General features: G+C 40.6%; 1 protein-coding gene across 5 annotated transcripts in view; it reads right to left on the reverse strand.

Annotated features, from left to right (window-relative positions):
- Positions 1-25,262, reverse strand: part of LOC148402610 (guanine nucleotide-binding protein G(I)/G(S)/G(T) subunit beta-1) — a 31,944-nt gene that overhangs the window by 3,600 nt on the left and 3,082 nt on the right. Inside the window, exons 1-9 of one of the 5 annotated variants that reach the window (XM_088369375.1) lie at positions 22,857-23,260; positions 9,638-9,744; positions 8,408-8,446; positions 7,573-7,679; positions 4,147-4,210; positions 3,512-3,674; positions 1,923-1,989; positions 1,367-1,568; positions 872-1,088 (exon numbers count right to left, since the gene is read on the reverse strand). In XM_088369375.1, the coding sequence (XP_088225501.1) occupies positions 872-1,088; positions 1,367-1,568; positions 1,923-1,989; positions 3,512-3,674; positions 4,147-4,210; positions 7,573-7,679; positions 8,408-8,446; positions 9,638-9,694 (916 nt within the window). In that variant the 5' untranslated portion in view covers positions 9,695-9,744; positions 22,857-23,260. Of the gene's footprint in view, positions 1-871; positions 1,089-1,366; positions 1,569-1,922; positions 1,990-3,511; positions 3,675-4,146; positions 4,211-7,572; positions 7,680-8,407; positions 8,447-9,637; positions 9,745-10,107; positions 10,260-10,685; positions 10,821-22,856; positions 23,261-25,262 lie in introns of those variants that run through there. The other 4 variants (XM_088369377.1, XM_088369376.1, XM_088369379.1 and 1 more) reach the window with 4 other exon arrangements.

A 25,262-nucleotide genomic window follows, 5' to 3' on the forward strand; every position in this document is an offset into this window, starting at 1 on the left:
CAGGTGTGTGTTTGAAGTGACCACAGAGTGGTCAATAGGTATAAAGTATGCATGCCTTCCTATGGGGCTCATCAGCTGCTGCAGGCAATATCTGGTGTTTTAACTAGAAAATGGAAAACTAACCTTCAATTTATGTCATTGCACACTAAAGCTATATTAAACAAATGTGACAAATTATGTCTAAATTTAAACCAACAAATGTTTGAGAAGAAACACTGAAAATCAATCAACAAAGTATTTAACGATCAACAAGTACTGCCTGGCAGAGAAGGCCTAACATCTTGATAGGTCACCTTTGAAATAAAAAAAACCCACAAAAAATTCAGTCTCTAACACAGTGGTAACTCAGCCTACGTGTGACCCAAATTATTCAAGATGACAATCCACAATTGCAAAACGCACTTGACGCGCGAACAAATCTCGCAATGAAATTTCCGCTACTTATAACTCTAAGTAACGGATATTTAAACAATCAGTAACAATAAGAAGAATCGCCTGTGTACAAAGACACAAACGTTTCTCATCGTTCCCTTGCTCTTACACACTCGCAAGTTACAATTTCTTTTTTTTTTTATTTTGCCATGCCAAGGAAACTCAAAAATAGCCGGGGATTTATGCGGCTTGAGAAGGTTCAGTTCTGGAAGAAAAAAAAAAAACTCTGTGCAAGAATGAATTCGCAACTGCCTAACAGTGAATGTGACCGTGCCCAAAAAAAAAAAAAAAAACCCAAAAAAGAAAAACCTCTGCGAACAAGAGAACTTGTGGGTGCTCAACTGCAAGTATGCAGGGGTCCACTGAACATCCACCAAGCTAGCTATATAAAAAAAAAGTCAGCAACATGGCAACATGCACTACGTCAAGCAAAGTTTACCTGCACGATCGGCCTTCAAGGTGTCCCAGACATTGCAATTGAAGTCATCGTAGCCAGCCAACAGTAGGCGGCCACTCTTGGAGAAAGCCACAGAGGTGATACCACAGATGATGTTGTCATGTGAGTACACCATCAGCTCCTGGTCGGCACGCAGGTCAAACAGCCGGCAGGTGGCATCGTCTGAGCCCGTGGCAAAGGCATTGCCATTGGGGAAAAACTGCAGACATTGGCAATTGTCATTTTCAAATAAAGTGTTGATTGTATGCAATGTGGATTATTGGCAGCACTGTTAGGAGAATAATGATTGAGAATATTTCAAAGAACAATTTGGGCCACCGCACATTGCACAATTCTGTCTAATCTGACTCAGACCCGACAATCGGAAAATACAACAGCTGGTAACATTTTGAACCGCCGCTAAGCCAGTGGCCAAGACTCAAATTATCATGGCGATCTTTAGTATGTGAATAATATGTATGAGTAAGGGAGCCTTACGCAAATGGCATTGATGTCAGACTCATGGCCAGTGAAGGTCTGTCGGCACATTCCTTCTCTGATGTCCCAGAGTTTGGCTGAGGCATCGCAGGCCCCAGACACAAACAGCCTCGTGTCGGGTGCCAGAGAGAGGCTCATGACATCACCGGTGTGGCCAGCAAATGTAGTTGTCTGCTGTCCAGTCTCAATGTCCCACAAAGCGCTAAAATGAAGTGAGAGGGACACAATCAAAACAAGGAAAATGGGCGAGTCAATCTCATCAGCTGCAAGAAGGCAAAAGAGATTGTAAGCGCCAGACTGAGGCCAACTTTTAGTCCTGAATCGAGGCGGTCAACTACAATCAGCAATGTAACTGCAAAGTGGAGACAAAATGACATTAAAAATAAGATTAAATGAGACAAATACTATAAAAAAAAGAATAATCTGAATTCCATAGTGTTGAATAAAAAAAACAAAACCAGATCACTAATAGAGTTAAGAAGTGCACAGTGTGTTCTATAATGCTTGAGGCAGAAGTTAATGTGCAAGCTGCATTGGGTGCAATGTAAGAACTCACCAGGTGGTGTCTCCAGAGCTGGTGACAATCTGGTTGTCATCCAGGAAGCGACAGCAGGACAGGTAACCTGGTAACAACAGCATCAAGACCCAGTGTTTATGGCTCCTTTCGACTTTTTCCCCGAAGGGGTCACCACAGCGAAACACCCGTTTTTGTCCAGATAATTCGCATGAGAAGTGTTTGGCACAGTTTTTACGCCGGATGCCCCTCCTGACGCAACCCTCTGCATTTACCCGGGCTTGGGACCAGTACAGGGGAGACACTGACATGTGCCCCCTCTATGGCTGCATATGGTTCCCTGACCGGGAATCGAACCCAGGCTGCGGGCGGTGAACGCTCCGCATCCTAAAACTGGACCATCAGTGACAAGACCCAGTGTTTATTACTGATAAAAACTTTTAAGTGAAAAATAAATCTTGCTTCCTTTATTCTTCTTAAGTTAATCAAGATTGTGCTTCCCTCCCTATGGTGAAGGAACAAGAACATAAATGCTGACACTTCCTGTGTCATGTGACACTGATCAGATGAATTCTTTCCTTCAAGCACAAAACTTTCATTGGTAAAGGCTGTATAGCTACAATATGTTCAACTGCTGCACAACACTCATTAGACCGTAGGATTAGAATATCCCTGATGTGAAAATCAACCAAGATAGCTAAATTATGAGTGAACACTTGGTCAATGTGTACGTATACGGAGAAAAAAAACTGCACTGGAAGTGTCCGCATGACACAGACATGGGACCTTTTGCCCTCTATTCTTGACTTCTTTTACAGTATTTTCCACACCATAAGGCGCTTTGGGTTATAAAGCGCATACTCAATTGCAGGGACTATTCTGTACTTAATCCACACAGGGCGCACCGCATTATAGGGCGCAGGTATGTCATGACTTACAGTAAACGAAGGAAAACGTCACGGAAGCAAGACTGAGTTCGGTTGCACTTTATTCGACTATCTAACCATGTACTGGTAAATTGATATTAATACGCAAATCTAAAGTCCTCATCTTCTCGACAATAAACATGCCAAGTTACGGGCTGTCATTGTCTCGTCGTTGTCACGTTGCTCTTCGGCAATGATCCCGGCTTTCTAGAAAGCTTGAATTGTCCCTCATAGGCATGTCTCTTTATCAATGTCATTTTAGAGGGTCCTTATGCTGTTTGCTTTGCACACACCGATAATATTCATTTATCAATCGCAGTGGAGGTACATACTTTAAGTATTACGTACAGTTCTCTGATTGGTTTACCGCCCCGGTCTATGCATTTTACATACAACATAATGTCCTCTGATTGGTTTATTGTGTCTACATATTACGTCCCCTGTGGTGGCAGCCACACAACATTTAAAGACTTTGGAATTCGGTCCACACAAAACATGCACCTAATAAAAAGGTGCACCTTCGGTTTTTGAGAAAATTAAAGGCTTTTAAGTGCGCCTTATGGTGTAAAAAATACAGTAATTGAGTCTTCGGATCCCTCAACAAAATTTCCAAGAGGAATTTTGACATTGTAAAGAGTAGTAAATTGGATTTTGCAAGGCTGTGGTGAATGGAGATTAAGCAAATCAATCTGGTGTGCAGCCTACCTGTGTGCCCAGCCAGCTCACGGCTAACACGCACATTTCCCTCACGGGTCTTCAGGTTGTAGATGGAGCAGATGTTGTCCAAGCCACCACATGCGACATAGTTGCCAGAAGGGGCGTAGGCGCACGTCATCACCCAAGAGGAGCGCAGCGGGATGGCATGGACCTGAAGAGAGGGACAATATTGAATGTTATAGAGCATACAATGACATATGTTTCAATGTTTACCATTTTGAGGGAACAATATTAGAGGAAATGCTTCTTCGATAAAGAATGAAAGACTCTGAAATTGGGCACGTGGCCTTAAGTACATGTGATTCTCGTCAGGTAGACATGAAATCCCAAATGCTTTATGTGCATTTGACGTCTTATCAATAATCATAGTAGTCACGTTCCCCCTCAGTTTGTGCTTAACATTAAAATGTGAACATACCAAATTTACTTAATTCATTTTAATACAAGCAGTCCTTCCTCACTTTATTAATACCCTTTGCACAAGTAAATAACAATTTAGGTTAAAACTGTGATGACCATACATTTTCACAGGTTATGGAAAAACACCTTTTCTCCATATCTATTTGCTTCCAAAATAACAGGCACTCAGGCCATTGTCAATGATATACACTTAATCAATTTACCTTGTTTGTGGTGTAGCTGTCCCAAATAATGAGTTTTCCATCCTGGGATGCACTGACCAAAAGCCTAAGGAGGGAGGAGTAAATATTGTTTAAATTATTTAGAATTTTGTCACTCACTCTCTTTATAACTGAGGGGAAAAAAAGTGGTTAGTACTGTACACAAATCGGTGGAAGTACGAACAGAGTTGGTCTTGTGCATTAAATTTTGATGATCGAAACACAAGCTCGAGCTCTATGTTCTTATTCGCCTTCTACTTCCTTTCTTCGTCTTGCCGGCAGCCACAAGGACCATTTACAACACCAATGTGTGCAATAATAACCGACCCAGTTTCTACCGTTGGCCACAATGCAACGTGAGATTCTACTTAAGTTGACCCATTTGGAACAAAAAAATAATAAATAAAAGACAACAATAACCCATAGTTGGAAAGTAATGGCTGCAATCTGAGAATTATACTACATTTTCTAATAACTGTATGCGTGGCTTTACAAAATGTTTTGTGCAACGTATGGTGTAAATAAAGTGCTGCACAAGTCGTCTGGAATTACTATTTAGGATTTTTTTCTGGGAAATGGATACACAGACGTTTTCTTTGAACAAAAATGGAAAGCTCTGGGTGACTGGGGCTGAGCTCTGTTGGGCAGGTGAATCCAACAAGTAACTACAGTGACAGCTCCAATGCACAGAGGAGCAGAAGAAGCAGTGAGAAAAGTACATCAAGGCCCACTGGGAGCCTGCTAATCTTAACTACCGTATTTCCGCACCATAAGGGGCACTGAAAAGCCTTTAATTTTCTCAAAAACCGAAGGTGCGCCTTTTGTGTGGACCAAATTCCAAAATCTGAAAAGTTGTTTTGTGTGGGTTCCGTAATATGAAGACCCGCTGAACAAATCAGAGGACATTATGTTTAACGTAGATCGGGGGGGGGGGATGGGAATTATACGTAGCACGGACAGGAGTACCTTCGCCGCCATATGTAAATAAATACTACCGTTTGTGCAAATCTGTAAAGTTGTTTTGTGTGGCTTCTGCCACACAGACGTAATATATACAGGCAACCGATGAATCAGAGGACATTACGTTTTACGTAGATCGGAGCGGTAAACCAATCAGACGACTGGATGTAACATGTAGTACCTACGTACCTCTGCCACCATTGGTAAATAAATACTATCGTTTGATACGAGGCACAATTTAAGCTTCCTGGAAAGCCAGGATCATTGCCAAAGAGCAACGTGACAACGTTGCGACAATGACGAGGGAACTTGGCATGTCAGATGGCGGACTTGCCCAACTGTTTAATTTGGATACAGAAGATGAGGACTTGGATGGATTTGTGTATGAATATCGACTAACAATAATGTGAGTACAGTAGAGTACATGGTTAAACAGTAGAATAAAGTACAACCAAACTCACTGTCTTGCTCCCATGACGTTTTTTTTTTTGTTTACGATAAGTCATGACATGCATGTGCCCTATAATGCGGTGAGCCCTTTGTGTGGATTAAATAAGAAAATAGACCCCGCAATTTAGTCTGCGCCTTTTAACCTGAAGCGCTTTATGGTGCGGAAAATACGATACTATGGCACACACAAAAAGGAACATGCTCAACAATAGCTGGGTTTACAGAGACCTTTTTGTGATTTCGATTGAAATCATTCCAACTGGAGATCTGTGGTCAACTGTTTACATGTGACATGAGCTATTTCTGCAGTGCTGTGCACGAATAAGTCGTAATTTGTTCACTCATTTGATTGGGCGTGGCTTATCGACTTATAATTTTGTAGACTTGGATGCGATGTGTGATGTCACTGGAACTAACATTTTGTTTACATGGCAACTGTTAGTAGCCCTTCTCATCTGTCAACTTGTGTGGGAACTAGCATTTGAGGCAAACATTTGCTTAATCCAAAGAAATATTTCTTCCTACTAATGTAGCGTATAGGAGTATGAGCCTTTGACACAGTAACTTCAGCAATTAAAGGGAATTCGATCACTTGTTAGATGCCCTGAGTGAGCCAACCGGTTAGCTTTGTTCTAATCAGCAAAAGGAACACCACAAGCGGATGGATTCAAAATTAGACCAAAACAATAACCAGTTCAGGAAATAGGTTAGTGTATGATAGGGGATCATGGAGGTTAAAGTTTATTTTTTGTTACCTTAAAACTAACATGTACGATGCAGGCAGGCTGCTGCCGGAACAGACATCAATACGTAGAGCTTTTACGACAATGATCTTTATGTTAACAGGGATGAGAATGGCAAATGTGAAAAAGCACAGAAAAGTAGAAGGGGGGGTGGGGGTAAACACTGTCGCGGCGGGCGGGGAATGCCCGCGAGAGTCGCCGAGGCTAACGTTGCTCGGACAGTTAGCCGGCCGCTCCCCCCCATATATAAAAAAATAATTTTCTCAACGGATTTACACGATTCACGAAAATACTTTTGACGGAAAAAAACACGGAAATCCGCGGATCCGCAGAAAATTCTCATCCCTGTGTTAAGGCCCCGATTATAATATGACACTTGGACGGAAATATGGCTCAAGAGAGATTGACATTTTAACCTGGACCTCAGAACTGTGGGGCAGAAATGCTAACCTAGCTGCTGCCAATATAACTATGTTGCTCAAAACATTTATTTTTAAACCAAAGATCAGTGGTACAATTTTTTAGATGTTTGTAAGGTTAACAATGTTCGCAGACATCCAACTTCACCATTTTGTGTCCAAGGGGCTAAAAGGCGGACACAATCGAGATGCTGGGTCAAAACATGTGACCTTTTTTCTTGGAGTCTAAATCTCAGCTGGTAGTCTAATAAATACCAAAGCCTTCAGGCAAACGCTAGCAGATGAATCAGAGGATAGCTGACACTTTCTCATGGAATTTAGACTGCTACGATGGTGGGGTAACAGTATTTTGTTTCGTTCCCGTCATGGGGCAGTGAAACAATCTTCGCAAAAGTTTACTTTTAAGTAAGAAATACTGTTCAATGAAACTCAATGACCTACCTCACCACCATCTTGGGTAGTTTCCCTACCCACATGCCCAACACCAAAACCATAAACAGGACCCATGACACATAAGACACACTCTAGAGGGGTGTGATTAATGCATGTCCAATAAGCATTCAACAAAAAAACCAAGGATTATACTGTTCAAATACATTACAGTTGACTTGTTAGAACACTTGGTTTATGTTAATCTAATCGACGGCTTTGGGCAGATGTTAAAAATAGAGGAGAGCTTGTGGATGCAAGCTGGAGCTATTGTGTAATTCTAGGACTTGACAAGAGCCCTAAGGAGAAGCACTCAACAAAAAGACATTCAAGTAAGCTTTTATATCTACTTCCTGCATTTAGGCATGGGGATGGGTCGATGGCATGAAATATTTAGTTAATGGACTGACTGCAACTGAATAGAGTACCTTGAATCGGTGCCCCAGTGCATGGCATAGATTTTAGCCAGATGCCCCCTCAGTGTCCGGCGAGTGCGCATCTGAATTCGGCCAACGGGGTCAATGTTAGCTGTGATCTAGACGGGATTAAGAGGAGACATTTTTACTAAAAGGCAACATATCACCATAACACTTAAAAACACTACTGTGTTTCAGAGTAAATTAATATGAAAGGCATTTATTAAATAAAATATCTTGACTACTGTATTTTCCACAGCACAAGGTGCATTAATAGCCTTTAATTTTCTTTAATTTTGAGTGCGCCCAATTCCAAAATCTGTAAATGTTGTTGTGTGACTTTGGTAAGTGCTCTGCTTGATTGACTGCCGGAACATTTCCTGCCAACACAGGGACATCCAATACGTACGCTGGAGCGCTAAACCAATCAGAGAACATTAATTAATACTTAGAGTACGTACTCAGTTCCGCCGTGCCGAGGTATACTGCCAGTATGTGCAAAATAATATGTTTGGCTAATGAGCCCCGAAAATGGCACCAGCGGATCGGTTGTACATGAAAATAGAGCAGTCATGAGTTCAATTTTGATACAGAAGACAAGGATGGATTTGTGGATGAAGATTCATCAAAATAATGTGAGTAGCGTGTACATTGTTAAATAGTAGAATAAAATACAGCCCAACTCACTTTTTGGATACCGTATGTTTTCGCATGTAAAATGCAATGTGCCGTATGGATGGGTTTAGTACAGAACTAGCCTCCGTAACTGACCTTTTGAACCGGAGCGCCTTCAGGTACAGAAAATACAGCAGTTTTACACAATAATTTGAGAAAGACATTTCATTACCTGAGACAGGGTAGCATCAGCACACGCTTTCCTGGCATCCTGAAACACAACACAAGTACATTTGAATTAAGGAAGACAATTGTTTCTATATTTGTAACCCACGCTACAAGTTTTACTGCAAGTTATGTACTGTTGAGCGCACCTTAATATAAGGTGCAACCACTAAATTGAAAAAAGAAAATAATCCTACATGAATAGGTCACACTTGATTTATAACCCTCAGGCGTCCATGTTGCGACATGGGATATTTACAGAAAATGACATTACAAGGACCAAGTTTTAAGAAAATAAACCATGTTACCCCTTCAAAATTACTGTTCAAAAGCAGTTTTTTCTCCGTGTTCATGTATTATGCACTCTCCTGATTTGCTCGTATCCATCCTCATAAAGTGAAGAATTATTGGGACTGGGATTATTGGGGCTGTCTAAACCTGTATTTTTTGTGTGCGCAACAATTTTCCCCCAATGTTCTCACCTCAGGCACACTGTAAACATTGGGGATGGAAGGTTTTTTTTATTTTATTATTATTATTGTTGTTATTTTATTATGATCTTTTGTGACCTCACATGAAAGGGCTTCATCCCACATCAGAATGTACCATGCTCACTCGCAGGATGTATCTAGGAGCTGTCACCACTTTCTGATGCGAGACAAAGCCCTCTGAGAATCGGAACACTTTTATTCTTGTCAATGCGCACAATCGAGGGCTTGGGGTTCAAAAGGAAGATGTAGAATTGGAATTGGCCCTTAAATGTATTGGCAGCAGGAAGCTTGTTATCCTGTAAAAATGCATATATTAGCCACATCATTGTTTAAGATGCAGGGTCTTAGTTCAAAGGATGTGGGGGAAAAAAGCACCCTGAGTTGGTGGCCAGCAAATTGCAGGGCACATATAGACAAACAACCATTCACTCTCATACACATACATAAGGTCAATTATAGAGTGCTCAATTAATCTACCATGCATGTTTTTTTTAGAATGCGGGAGGAAATTTAAGCACCCTTGGCAAAGCCACGTAGGCACAAGGAAAACATGCAAACTCTACACGAGAAGACCGGACCCCGGAATGGAACCCACAGTCACTGCACTGTGAGGTGGACATGCTAACCAGTGCTCCATTTTCCTGTCTAATCTAATTTACATTTAACAGCTTTTAATACTACTTTAAAAAATAAAAATAAAAAGTCCTGTAAAGCAAAAACCTGATGGCGGGTTGCAATTGACTTACTCGGATCTGGTTCTTCAGCTGCTCAGCCTCCTGTCGTAGCTGATCCAGTTCACTCATTTTCCTCTGCTAATGGTGTGCTTCGCTCCGCCGCCTAGATTCTTTCTGATCTGGAGGTGACAAGATAGCAGTAGTTAGTAACTTTAAAAGTTGTAATGTGGCTGTGCAGTAACAGTACTCGAATAGGAAGTGCAAACTTTGTGCAAATTCATCAGAGGATGTGTCCCAAATCCAGTCTGGAGGGGCTAAAGTTGCAGAGTCACACCAGGCAAACAATTTCAAGACAGCTCTTACCATCTTGAAACGATTACATAGTAACAGGCACTAGGCAGACACTCCAAACTTAATTTTGAGATTTACATTAAATGCATTTGTCTTCATAACAGCAAAACACAAGATAGCGGAAAGCCCTTAACACTACAACAGTAAGAAATTATTTCAACAAACAACAAAAACACAGGACTTAACATTACCCAACAAAAGGTCACCAAAAGCAGGCAAGGATCCAACTATTTAGAAAAACAGAAGGCTACACCACTGCAACACTACTTTGGCTTTTGCAGAACTACAGGTAAAACACCGGTGTTCACCGATTGGTGAGATGCAGCTGCTGAAAATGTTGCTGCTCTGGCCTGAAGACTCTCCAATGTCATTCCTGTAATCCTGGGACACAGTTGATTCAGCTCCTCAATCCAAATCCGTTTAAGACAAAACCTGCTGATGATCTGAACAGCAGTGGCTATCCAGTTGACCCCAATCCTTGGGTTGAGGCTCTTAGCATCAACACCTTCACTTTCCATACATACAAGTCATATTAAAAAGTAGAATGCAAACAGTGGGGACAGTGATAAACTACAGCTTTCAATAGACCCAACCACAACGAATGCAGGAGAAACTGTTTATTCACCTTGCTCATCCAAGTTGAAAACTAGCTCAAGGATGAACCAATATATCAAAGGCGACAAAAAGTCCATTTTTGAGACTACCTTGACAACTCCAACACTCAAACGGTCAAATTCTTTGGCGAAAAACAAACATTAGCTGATCCTACCTCAATGTTTCTCTGTACTGCTTTCCAGGTAGTGTTGATGAGTTCTAACGCAACACCTCCTTGAGTGAACAAGCCTCCAGCTACCAGTCAGCTGATTGGTCAGTGTTGGGTCTACATCTCGGCAAGGCGCCTTAACTACCTACGGTAATCTTCCCGCTGAAAGATGTTATCACAGGCTAATTCTCCTCTTATATATTGAGGGGATAAAGGTTAAAGTTGAATTGAAGATACAAATGGAAAAGATAAAAGAGTTCAGAGGACTATCATTCAATAGGTGAAATGTGATACGATATTTGTTCAATTGGAGTGCCGTACTGTGACATCGCACACAAGAACATTGACTCATATTTCTTCACAAATTATTTGCAACTTTTTACTTAGGTTAGTTCCTGTTTGTATTTTGAATGCATGTTTCGCATTTTCATTTTATGAAACCATGACAGCGATTGGTCTCGGAAACAGACTTCTCTATGTGTTGTTGCAACTTTGAGAATGAGAGACATGGGTTTAAGGGTCTCTCCTGGATTTGGGAGCAGAAAAGGGTCAAAATAGTGGGTGTACCTTGGGAACAACCCAGTCAAACAATGTACGACTACAAATATTTACAAGTGATTTTTCTAAACAAGAAGCCCAAAGCAACCGATGATATGCGGCCCTGGCAACCATGGCCTCACAGACCCTTCTACGGTTACAAGAGTATAAGTGCCAGCCCAAGCACAACAGAGATTGGACATAACCTGACCGAGGGATTGCTTCTCAACTGCTTGAACAGGCACATACACGGTGGCTGGTAAATGTATGCGTGTAAAGGAAGTACCGTGGTCCATTAGGGTGTATTGTACCGTGCAGAGCGAACCAAACGGTTCAATATTTTTGCCGTGTATCGTTTCACCACGAGTTGGGAAAATTGTTTTTAAAACTATTCGATCGTGTTTGACAGCCCTAACAAGAACATCAAACAACTACCTACTATTGGAGTTACAGGTGAATAACCTACTGATGTGTTTGAGCTTTTTGCCATTTATTTATTATATACGACTTATTGTGTGCAACAGAAACCCATCACACTTCAAAGGGACAATATACATACATACGGGGTACATTTTAAAAAAAGATAAAGGACCTCAAGGACCGGAACTGGACATGCAGTTTTCATGTCTCAAAATGATCAAATAATGTCAATAACTGATATCAGAATTAAGGCGTGACTGAGGACTTTTGCTGGTGTTGAGGCCACACTGTAGCAGCCGAATAGAAAATGCATTGACTTCAGTGCCTTCTCTTTCTGCCTGCTATTTTTAGAGGTAGAGGGGGAGGGGAAGAGAAAGAGGGGAGTGATGGAGGAAAGCAGACTTCACATTTTCCAGCCACTCCTATCAGTAACGACATCTCGTGCACAGCATAGGAACGAGTATGGAGGAAGTGCCATGCACACAGGAACATATCGGCATTTCTCCTAACTACAGAATAGACCACGTATATCTCTCTCCTTTTCACACAGAAAAAAAATAATAAATCAAGCTGAATCTACTACGGTAACCTAATTATGACCCCCCCCCCCCCACCTTTGGATAATATGGGTGTGTGCCTCCCCAGTAAAATACACATGGTGCAACACGAGTCAAGGAATGTTTATTTTAAATTGGAATTGATTCAGCAGGATTATGATACAATGTGGTACGGTTAAGTTTACAAAGGTATGTTGCAATGACTTTCTTGTCATTTTACAACATGAATGACCTTGTCAGTCGGCTACCGTAAATTAGTCATTTATCTCTGTTGTATCTCTCCATTACAAAATTATGTGATAAATACTTCGATACCCTATTTTAAAATAGAACCACTCTATTTGCGTCGATGCACCAACATCCTTTTGACCAAAACCATTTTTCCAACTCAAATAATTTTTGTTACACCTCTACTGAATATGTTACAATCCATCTTAACTAGTACATATAAAGAATAACACCTTTCAAGCATCCATAAAAACTGACAATCGTGCTTAACTAGTACATATAAAGAATAACACATTTCAAGCAGCCATTAAAAGAGTAAAGGGACTACAGTATTCTTTTCAGGTGCATTTCTTCATATGAGTGGTGTGCAGACGGAACATTTGGGGGTTCACAAGAGGCTTCTCTATGATGACATAAGGGGTGAGCAATGACCGTCTCCGATGCAAAAGAGGATCGAGGCAGAAGAATCAAAAACTGACAATCGTGCTTAACTAGTACATATAAAGAATAACACATTTCAAGCAGCCATTAAAAGAGTAAAGGGACTACAGTATTCTTTTCAGGTGCATTTCTTCATATGAGTGGTGTGCAGACGGAACATTTGGGGGTTCACAAGAGGCTTCTCTATGATGACATAAGGGGTGAGCAATGACCGTCTCCGATGCAAAAGAGGATCGAGGCAGAAGAATCAAGATGAAGGACAGGGCCATATTAAACTAATGCGAGGAAAGAAGGCGAGAGTCGAAACCTCAATTTAAGCCCCGGCTGCACAAATAAGTGTAATGCATCGTATGTATGCAGAGTGGGTTCAAAATGGGCTCCAAAAGAATGCAGGTTAGTACATACATTCATAAAAGACAAATCACAATTCCAACACAGCTTTATTAAATGTTCTTCGCCTTGTCGAGGTTAACTCATTATTTGTCAAATAATTCATTAACAAATATGTTTGCTATTAGCAGGGAATAGGGACCGGTTCGAGGGGGGACACTCCACATACACTGCCTCGCTAATGATGAGGTGAAATAAGGAGTGGTGTGGTAAAATATTCCCCACATTCACCAGTGGCCAATATGTCAGTTATAAATGACCTTATTTAAAGAAAAAAACAAATTGATAGTTACGGGTGTCACTATCAAATATTTTCACTCCAATAAAAGGAATCTAATTATTCACTTGAATGCAGCCGATACGGTACATAGCTCTCACTACATTTTGCCCACAAACTTTTAATTTGACATCAATCCATTCTCTGTAGTACTGACCCTAATCTGTCGGTACCAAATTAAGTACCAACTTCAGTTCCCATGCCTCCTATCCGATGAAAGTACCAAATTCCTTATACCTTGTTTTTAGGGGTGCACCCAAGCCCTAGTCTACCAGTTTGAAAAAAATAAAAAGCAAATCTAGACTGCATACAAATCCTTACACCACCACTGAGTGCTGATTGCAGATGATCTTTGCCAGAAGTATGTCAGCAGCTAACTGCAGTTTCTTCCTGGAATGATGTTTACAAGGTGCCGCAATCTTGAGGATGGAGCATCATGGAACAGGCGTTTCCCCCATTTTTCTGTTTCCTTTGTCAAAACATTCAGCGGATGTGGCGATAAGAGTATACAAGCACACGGTGGTTTCTCTTACTCCAAAAATGCTTGCCTGTGCTCATCCAGGCTTCAAAGAATCATACTGTATGACATTACCAGGTCACAGGATACATCCTGACGGAAGAACTGATGTCAACAGCCAAACATGGAGCTGAAAACATGCCACAGAGGTTTAGGGCTGTAGTCAACTCCCCAATTATTTGTCGACTTTCAGTCGTCAATATTTTCGACCATCCGATTGATTGGTCACTGGGGCATAAGAAAAAAATAATGTCCATTATCTCTAGATTAATTTAATGGGCTACAGTGCACTGACTGGTCCGTAACACAACGCTAAATCAGACCAAATAATGAAATGTGGCAACACACTAATTGGCATTGAATAAGACAAGATGAAAAAGGGGATTTAGCTGCGTTGCTCAGCATCATGACCGGGTTGCGCTGGTGCGACGAGGCACATGGGCCAGTTGACTGGTAGAACATATCAATCCAGACAGGCTCGTCACTCAGAATCGTTGGGTCACAATTTTAATCCCGATTGCCATCCAAATGTTGGCTGGGCTGCCAGCGCCAGCCAATGCATTGGTCTCTCCTGTCAGTTGAAGAGATCAAAACTGTGAAAACTGTGGGGCAGATGCTTTCATGCCTATGACTTTAAGACTGTTATATTTGTGAAGAAAAATACATCTCAATTTTACAGTCTAATTATGTCTCCCGCACCCATAACAATGGTTTAATTCAAAGTCATTTTCATCCCGTGAAACTGACATCAGCGATTGCTGAACTCATAAGAATTTGGCCGGAGAGTGCTTGTCAAACTATCATCCAAACAACCAACCAGCAGACATCAAACCTCGATGGGTTGCACACAGAAAACTCCCCGCGAGTGTGATGTGAGCAGAGGCTGATCATTCACCTGAATTAAGTCGTCGGATGTAGATTAGGCCATTGTCTTGTGCCAACAGAATCAGAATTGTCTTCATTTGCCAAGTGGGGAAAAAAAACAAGGATATTTTTTTTCTCCTGTAGTATGAGGCAAACTCGTATGGCAGTAACAAGATGTGACACAAAGGTGGAGGTACTTAACGTAATGTAAGGATACCATTAGTACTGTCATACTGAGCAACGACAGCTGTGCAAATGATGCGCAGAAACTAAATTGACCAGTTGTGTAAAAATTACACACGATGCAGGGAATCGTCTCATAGTTTAAAGTGACCAGTAGAGTTGTAATTATGATCAAGTCGAGAGTCAATAAAGGATGACTGATAGCAAGATGCTAAGTATAAACCAAAGCTAAAAGGTTTGGATAAATAATTTATGTAAAGGGATGTGGAAGTCATTTGAGATTCATACCAAGAATGGGCCATCACTAATGGCACTTCAATGTGACAAAAGATTTGAACCCTTTGCGCATGTGTCTTTTATCCTCCTCTTCCTCCTGGTTGTTGGGTGAAAGTCTCTCTAAGTGCTTTTAGGAACTGGTGCATATCAAATGTGGCTGAAAAGGAACCAGGTCACAAAGAATGCTGCTACAAGGGACTAGGGGTAGTAGAGAAAAATACTGAAGGGTATTTGCTCATGGGCATTTTATAAAATCATCATCAAGTCAGTCTGACATCCCTGGCAACACACAGCTTGTTGTTGGGACGCACATCATAGTGTAAAATTATTGTGCAATAATTTGACAGGTAAGGGAATTCCAGCTTGAGCTATGTTCATTTCATTTCACAAAAATCCCTAGACCTGCTGCAATGATAACTCATTGATTTCCCTGACGTTTATTCTATTAGTGTCCTACGATGTCCAATGACAGAATCAGACGTTTGAGACTCCGAGCTTAAACGGGTTTTGAGTAAAAAATAAACCACAAGTGTTTAAGGACAAGCCGAATTTTTGTGTCGAGTCCATCATTGTGGTAATGTGATGCTGATAATGTCTGATTACAGCAAAACCTACATGGATAAAGTTGGCAGCAGAAATTGATTGATTTGGGAAATGTTTCACGAGGCCATTAGCACTGACTAGACTGAGTGCAGTGTAGATAAATATGACCAATACATTTTGGCCTCGTTCAGACTGCCAGCCAAAATCAGATATTTAGCCCAACCAGATTGAAATTGACTTTTTTTAAATAATCTGAACAATCACAAGGCACATAAAATGCCATTTTTGCATTTGGATCGAAACCACATTCAGGATATGATTTTAAATCTGATTTGGACAGGATGCATCTCAGGCTGAGCAACTCCAAACATGCAAATTCATTTAGGCTCTCCGTAATGTCACTACACGACACAAGTCTCAACGCAGCAGAGCACTCCAAGCAAAGCAATGGGGTGTGAGTGCTAGTAAAGTAGGGGCAGGTGAGTACCGATACTAGCCTTATTTCAAGGTAACAGTACTCCCGGAAATTGCCATTAATTTCATCAAATCTGAAGGAAAATGACAATATTAGGGTGCATGCGTCTTCCTTCAAAATTATCTCATTGTCTTTGGGGTGGGGACATTTTATGTACAGTGCCGTGAAAAAGTTTGTGAACCCTTAGGATTTTACAATATATTTGCATTTTTTTAAAGAAATAACGGAGACAAGTTCACAATAGTGTTACAGAATGGTGACACATTGCCATTATGGCTGAATACAAATTAATAGGACTATATTTTAACTATAAACACACAAGAATAACAAAATAATGAAAACGCAGTTGTGAATAAGTTTGTGAACCCTTGCCAACAGTCAGAGTTAATAGCTTGTTGCACCTCCTTTAGCAGCAATGACTTCTTGCAATCTTTTCTTGTAAGTACTGACGAGTCTCTCACATCGAGCTGGGGAGATTTTGGGCCACTCCTCCCTGCAGAACTGCTTCAGTTGTCCAAGGTTTGATGGTTTTCTTTGGTGCACTGCTTTTTTCAGGTCCGACCACAACATTTCTATCGGATTTAAGTCTGGACTTTGACTGGGCCACTCCAGAACATTGAATTTTTTCTTTTTGAGCCATTCCGATGTTGATTTACTTGCATGCTTTGGATCATTGTCCTGTTGCAGCATCCAGTTTCTTCTTAACTTGAGCTTCTTTACAGACGGTTTAACGTTTTCTTCCAGAATATTTTGGTAAACCTCGGAATTCATGATTCCTTCTATGATGGTAAGTTGCCCTGGTCCTGCTGCTGCAAAGCAGCCCCATACGAGTACTCGTCCTCCTCCATGTTTTACAGTTGGGATGAGGTGCTTTTGTTGATAAGCTGTGCTTGGTCGTCTCCAAACAAATCTGTTTTGATTTTGGCCAAAAAGTTCTATTTTAGATTCATCAGTCCATAAAATGTTGTTCCAAAATTCTTGAGGCTTTCCTATGTGCTCTTGAGCAAATTTTAACCGAGCTGCAATATTCTTTTTTGATAGTAATGGCTTCTTCCTTGCTACCCTTCCATGAAGGTTATTCTGAGCCAGTCTTTTTCTGATGGTGCTGTCATGAACTTCAATTCCTTTGCTTGAGAGAGATTTCTGAAGGTCTCTAGAGGTAAGTCTGGGGTTATCAGTGACTTCTCTCACCATCTTTCTTTCTGCTCTGCCTGTTATCTTCCTTGGACGACCAGATCTTCGAAGTGAAGTAGTTACTCCATGTTCTTGGTACTTGTAAATCACTTGTCTTACAGTTGAAACATGTAGCTGCAGATCTTTGGCTATGGTTTTGTAACCTTTTCCAGATTTGTGAGCTGCAATTATTGCTCCTCTGTGGTCTGGAGACAGCTCTTTAGATCTTCCCATTGCTAGATTTGTAATGTTTGTGTCCACGCAGGTATAGCTCTACTAAATGACAAGTACATTCAGGTGAGTATACAACAAGTGTGGCTTTAAGGTCTGTCAAGTCACATGAAATTACCTGAAGTCATCTAGTATTGAAAGACATGTCACACAGTCAGTTTTAACTTCTATAGGTGGAAAGGTTCACAAACTTATTCACACCTGTGTTTTGATTTTTTTGCTATTTTCTTATGCTTCCTGTTAAAACAGGGTTTTGCAGATTTGTGTCAATGCTAACTAGCCTTGTGTCAATATCCTGTAACACTTTTGTAAACTTGTCACCGTCATTTCTTTAAAAAAAGTGCAAATATATTGTAAAATCCTAAGGGTTCACAAACTTTTTCACGGCACTGTACCAAAAGTGCCGGTTGACTCTCCAACTAAAAAGCGATCACGGACTTAAAAGGAGACGTACTTATTGCGTGTGAGTGTGTGTGTGTGTGTTTGCGTAAAAGCAAGTGGCGCACTCAGATCACTTGTGCTATGTAACAGATAGAGGCTTACTTCACCTATCTAAGCGCTGTGGGCTGGCTAACAATCTATAAAATTATGGGGGTGATATCACTTTGCTTTGATTACTTCATACTTTTTACAGTAATGTACGCATAGAAATAAAATTATGTGTGAAAGATGCTTGCATTGCTACCGATACATCGGGTCAATATTCCCTATTACTTAATTCATCGGCCGATATCCATGTTTAGTAGCGCTGATTTAAAGTCAGGAACGTCCTTGGGCAGCCTTGTGTAATTGGTGCGGAGGAATATGCTGTTGCCGGCTGCCTTAGTTAAAGAGCTTGAGACTAAACTTTTGGAATATTCATGTTTGTTCTTAACGTATTTCGTAAACTATACTTGTTCGAACAAACTTGAAAAAAACATTTCATGTAAATGATTGTCCTTTTTAATATTACCTGTTTTATACATTTCATACTTGGTCAATTTATTGATCGGTGTTCAATAAATGATGATTTTAAGTTCAGAAATGTTGGGCACCCACTTATTAGTGTAGCATTTTAGTGTGCAAATAAAGCACAAAATTTTGAGACTTCGGCCCTAACAATCGGCCAAAAAATCTGCACCTCATATTGGTCATCGGTTGACCCTGAACTCTAAATATCGGCATCGGCAATAGAAAACCCCACATCGGTTGATCCCTAATTGCTACTTTAGCTGCACCAATTAGTAGCCAATCTGTTATCCTGCTCATCAATTTGTACTGTAATCCATTGTCGATCAAGTCCACAAAATTGTAGTATACAGCAGCCATATGAGTATCGGATCGAAACACCCTTAATAGTGACAAAGTGGTGTGCACCGTAGGAGATTACATTATTTTTAACACTGTCAGCATGGTGTACTTCAAAGTTCCACTGGTCTTTGCCACGATCCGGCTGCTAAAAGAAGAGATTAGTTTCACTCCATAATCACCAGTGTTGCATACCCCCACTTTATTTTGCCTTGTCATCACGACTTCTTGGTTCATTGTCATCTTTATCACTTCCTGTGTGATTCATTCATTTAGATAGGAGACAGAAGATTCATTTTCCAAAGGGTCCATGAGATAAACTGGAATGGTTATCAAAAGCCGTACCAACATGCCAGCCTAAATAGTGATCAATATGAATGTGACACTATATTTTATTGTTATAATTAGGAAATGAAAATATTACAAATTTCATCCATGACAGCAAGTTGGCCAAGGGAGAGTGCTGTGACAGTCTGATTTTCAAATTTCCTTGGCTAGGAGTGCAATGCATTTGTCAAACATAGAGCACTAAAACTGGATTCTAGATGGGTGATAGAACATAATCTTTAGATGTGTGGTGTTCTGTGTTGAGATTATCTGAGCAAAACACAAACAACTTGGCCAAAACTGTTAAATGTCTGATTATCTATCTTTATATGTAAGGTCTGTCACAGATTAAAAAAAAAAAAAATTATGATTAAAATAATCACCATTTCTGTCATCAGTTTTAATGTACACAAAAGCATCCCACCACAACAGGATGATAACTACAAACAAAGTCGGTGCCTTATTCCATGATTATATACTCCAGATTTTTCAAAAATAAGAATAAACAAACCATTAAATGTAGCTAAAAACAGAATGTTGCTAGGGGAAAAAAATCTGAACGATTAACCGACCAAAGCCATATAATCCCACAGAGTGGAACACAGACTAAGAATATAATCCCATTTCTATCTAGCACTTGAAGATTAAAAATACACAATATGAAAATCCTTTTTTTTTTTTCTTTTAAACAAAAGACCCCCATTGCGCAAATGGCTAATAATACTAGCTAAAATAACAAAACGGAATGTTGCGGTGACGCTTGCCATAATAAACACTAAACACCCATGAAAGACAACCTCCTGACAAATACAAGTAGAAAAAGTCATTAAGCCACAAGATGTTGACCCAGGATAGCAATAGTATTGAGAATTGGGCAACGTTTTAGCGAAACACCCGGCCACTTGATTGACTGGAGATGACATTATTTTATTTGTGTCAGAGAAGGAGGAGCCCCTTCTCTTCTGTTGTGGCATTGTATATAGATGAAGCAGCTACGTTCCTATTTCGTAATCAAAGTTATGCAAGAAACGCAGGACCAAGTGACATTTCGACTGTGTTCTGAATGTAGCAAAAAAAGAATGCCTCCTAAAGTAAAAGATAATGTTAGAAAGTGCTTGTCGGGACAATAAGTGGAAGCATATGGTGCGCTTTCTCCTCACTCTGAATCAGTAAGGGAGTAACAAATACTGGATTTGAATTGAAAAGTTGAATTGAAGTTCAAATATGCTAGCGCATTGAATTCATGAACAGGCATCCAGGCTCTTGTGTTCAGTGCATGTTCATGATCCCACATATGCAAAAAATAATGCTAACAAGCTAGAAAGAGTGTTCTGTTTCAAACAAAATGAGATTGGTTAAGTTCAGCACAGCAATTAATTATGTTGAATTGTTACTCAAATTCTTGTCGGTCCTTTTTTTTTTTTTTAATTTATGGGGCCACTTTGGCAATGCAAATCGTTCCAAAAAGGAATGGATCTTGGATCCCATCTGAGGTTTGGTAAAATGAATTGTTAATAGAACAACAAAAAGGCCACAAATTACAAATAGTTATGTTGACACACATACTCTTGAATCTTGAATACTGTCCAACCAGAAATGGATTTGCAATTCTCACTGCTATTCATGCTCAGTCAATTCCCCCACCATGTTGTCATCTGACTGCATATGTCAGGAAACATGTTTCTGAAAACATACTTGATAAAATTAAAACGGGCTATTTTCTAAACAACAGTGTTTTATTGGAGGCTAGCAGGTCCCAGCTACAGGCCCTCCGACGCTCGGCAGCTGACTACGAGTAGGAGAAAAGGCGCTGATGAGGAAGGCTTTGAACGCCATCTTGTTGAGTGCAGCTACACGGGCCCTCAGTACAGGAACCCATTCATTGGAGGCGGTGGAGGGAGGGGACACACTGCCCAAATGAAGCACCACCGACAAAATTATGACGATTATTAGAAGACAAGAAAAAAAATGCACACAAAAATTAAATCGACAAAACGTTCGCGAGTTTCCGGCTCGACGCAGCCCGGCGGGAAGTTGCTCAAAGCGGCATCTTGTTGCCCCTTAGTTAGGGGGAGGCGCACGACTCAGCAACACGTCCAACTAGCCTCTTAACTTGCTAGGCACATTAACCTCCTAATATCATGCAAATGAGGCCACAATAGTGCTTTATCGTCAAGAGAAATAGCATTCGATCGGGTTCTATATCACGGTGAACGATAGAAACCATGAGTCGGCCGGGTATGGGACATGGCCGGTGGAGATGCTAACAGCTCGCCCCGCAACACATCCGAGGTCGAGATAACAGGATTGCACAGAGCCAATTAGGCTAATTTTCTCTATATTACAAAGAGAAGAGCAATCACGACCTAAAATGGAAAACATTTTACACATCAGGGCCCAGGGTTTAAATTTTAACTTGTGTGATTTTGGCTCGAGTCAACAATGTTGCCATAGGCTAATTAAGCTAGTATGAAGTGGTATCCCCGTAAAGCCTGGTCGCCGTTTATCTTGACAGTAAAAACTGATCTAATAGCACCTTCAGATCGGTTTTGCTAGGGACCACTGAACTAAGAAAAAAAAAAAAAGACGAATTTGACGAATATCCTCCGGCCACAACACTACGCAAATAACGCTTCACGCAAATAATCTAAGCGGAGCAAATATTAGCAACGCCCTCCAGGTTTAAACAAACACCGTTCCCAATAAAACCCCCCAAAATCTGGCCTAAATATGACACACGATCGAGCGAAACACACCCATGAGAGCCACGCCAGGCTGCGGCCACCGCTGGGCTAACTTGCTTGGACTCGCTAGAGAAAACAGGGGGTGGTGTCGGCGGTGGTTCGGGTTGGCGAAGAAGCCATTTTTAGACTCAATTCATGCATGATGCTACGATTTGCAGCACGACAGGAAGGAAACACAAATTCAGTAATTTTTAAAAGTGTTTCGCAAATGCCAGAAGTTGCATCAGTAATCTTACAGTTTTCAAGTTTCAAGGGGAAAACATTACCATACGATACGTGGATGAGTTTGGGATATAGCGTAGACATGGAAAATATGGGCCGACATCTCGACTTGTTGGCAACAACTGGGATAGGAATTTGCACTTTAAACTAGCCCCCGTGCTGTACAGGAAAATTGTCTTAAAAGGGTCAAGTTAGTTGGCAGCTAGGGGAACTCGTTAACATTGCAAACTCTTACCTAATCATCTGCTTTAACAGTAGCGCATAGTGGCCACTTGAGATGGGTACATTTAATTAAAAATCTAGACTAATGTCCCAATTACAATCTACTATTTCCTTTCTATACTGTCCTGGTTGGCGAGTGGCAGGCTAACGACAACCAAATAAACTAACTAGCTAGGTAATCAACTAACCAACATAGTTAACCTCTTGTTTTAGCTGAAACATATATGGATTACATCGAGTATGGGTAGAAAAAATATCCTTACCTGCTTTCAAATGAAATCAGCGCTTAGAATCACATTAGCTGGAAACAAGTAAGAGCTCGTCTCTCCTCTCTCCAGCCAAGCGCTCGGATTTAGCTCAGTGAAGCTAGCGAAGAGCGGCACTCCCCGAACACAGTTTTGACCCGCCGAGGAGGAGGGGGGGACACACCGGCACAGTAGAGCAGATGCGAGGTGGTGTTTCACCCCGAGATAGGCCTTCTGAGTCCCACGTGTGTGCTCTCCAGAGCCTCCACAAAATTCCACCTTCACGGCCAAAGAGATCCCCACGTCCTACGGCGTCGTCGTCCCTCTTTACTTCCTCGGCGTCAAGATCTCAGTGGCTTCTTCCTGCGGCCATCAAACAGCAGAGATGGGCGCGGTAACCCTGCACTCAGCTCCGGGAAACCCCACGCTCAGGAGGCGTCACAACGTACGGGCCAAGGGTCGGCGACCACTTCAAGAAATCAGGAAATACTACTATCTTTGGTTAATCCTGTCAGACAGGGTGGCCCAAAATCATTTCATTACAACTTCACGTCTTATAATTAGGTCCATTCAATATTTTTTCATCTTGTTTAGTCATACTGTTTCCAACCAAGATTCAGGTTCCTAATGTCCCTCCCTTGTTTCTTTCTTAAATAAGGAAATGCCTACTTTTTGCCTACTCTATGTAACTACAAAAACAATTTTTAAATACAAGTACCTCTCAAATAATATGCTGTACAGTATAGCATACACAAACTGCACACTTCATTACAAAATTGGCTCTGCCTGTTCCCCTAACGCTACTTACTGTTGCATATTTTCTCAATAATCAGACGTGTCAAAATTCTGTTATTTTAAATTTGTTAAATTAGATTAACAACTAATTGATAATCAAAATGATATATTTTTGATAATGGTTAATCATTTTGAGCCAGTATAAATTGCATCACTAGTCGTGTAAAAAACATGTCATTGAAATGCAGTCGAACCAGAAACTAGTATCCATTTGCATTACTAATCAGTAGCCAACAAGAAGTTGCTCTCAACTTTCAAAAAGGCTGGTGAGAACAACGTCCCTCGCTCTTGTGCAATACTGGCTCAATTGTTGTCTCTGCGGTTTGGTTGCATTTAATAATTAAACAATACTAAATGGAAAAAAACTCTGTTAATTAAGAGCAACCAGAAAAGTTGTATTTTGGTATAAACTAAATCCAGTTATTCAATTTATCACTTTATGAATAGAAAAGCAATGGCACTTGCATGATATTAGGCTAGCAAATGCAGTGGTACGTATCCAGCGTTATCAATTTCTCTGGCATTTCAGTTCAGTAAGAGTGTATCTCACCATTCAGATAGACATGCACACTTACCATGCAGGTCTGTAATTTTTTCTACACATTAGTGTGATTAGCACTGCTACACTAAAATTGTACATAACTGGCCATTCCGTGCAATTTGAATGTTTTTTTTTTGGTATGTGTTGTTTCCTCTCATGATTTGTTTGTCAATGTGATATGGTGAAGAAAAGGGTCAGCTATCTGATTTACATGACCGCAACAACCGTAACTTCCAGTACTATCTCATTTGCAAGCCAAAACAGATTGTGTGGCATACATTTAACGATACATAGAAAGGTTGGGAGGTAGTATTGATGAATGACTTACATTTTTGTGATTTTTTCCCCTCTAAATTTTAATTGCAATTTAAAATGTGAGCAATCAATATATTTGCGAGACGTTAATCTGTATTACAATGAATAATATCAGATGTATGAGACATAAATGCCTTGGCTTTAAACACTTTTACTTAATTTACTTCTTTTAACACTATGACAACTTTACAAAACTCTACCAAACAAGTGTGTCATAAACATGAGTGAGCAAATAATAAATCAGATTAAATCTGCTACTTTATTTTAAAAATGCCATTAAAACATTTGAATCCGAAAATTCTGCTTCGGTGTTTGTTTTTACTTCCTGCGCGTGTTTGTAGAATGGAGACAGAGACCCCTGAGTCATTTTGACCTATAGTGTTCCCAGGAGAGTTAATACTGCAAACTGAGTTGAAAGCGGTACTTGGGAAGATGTTGTCTTTCGGGAGTGTCTTAGTCCAATGGAGGACGGCAACTCAAGTTCGACCGGCTCTGGTTCGGATGTCTAGTGAGTAAAGTTGTGCCAAAGCCCAGTGCTTGAATTGTGAGAACTGCAGTCTTGTGATGTAATTTTAGATGCATATTGTCATGTTAACATGTTGGGGAGCTTTTATGATTTGGCACATTCTCAAAACATGCATTTTAGGTTAATTGGAGACTAAATTGTGCTCTAGTGTGAAGAGCGGTTTGATTATACGTGTCCTGCTAATGGCTGGCAACCAGTCCAGGGAATAGCACACCTGGGATAGGATCCAGCTCACCTGAGATTTGGC

Source organism: Syngnathus floridae, chromosome 2 (assembly GCF_059516105.1).
Source record: "Syngnathus floridae isolate MCC-2025c chromosome 2, RoL_Sflo_1.0, whole genome shotgun sequence".
Lineage (NCBI taxonomy): Eukaryota > Metazoa > Chordata > Actinopteri > Syngnathiformes > Syngnathidae > Syngnathus > Syngnathus floridae.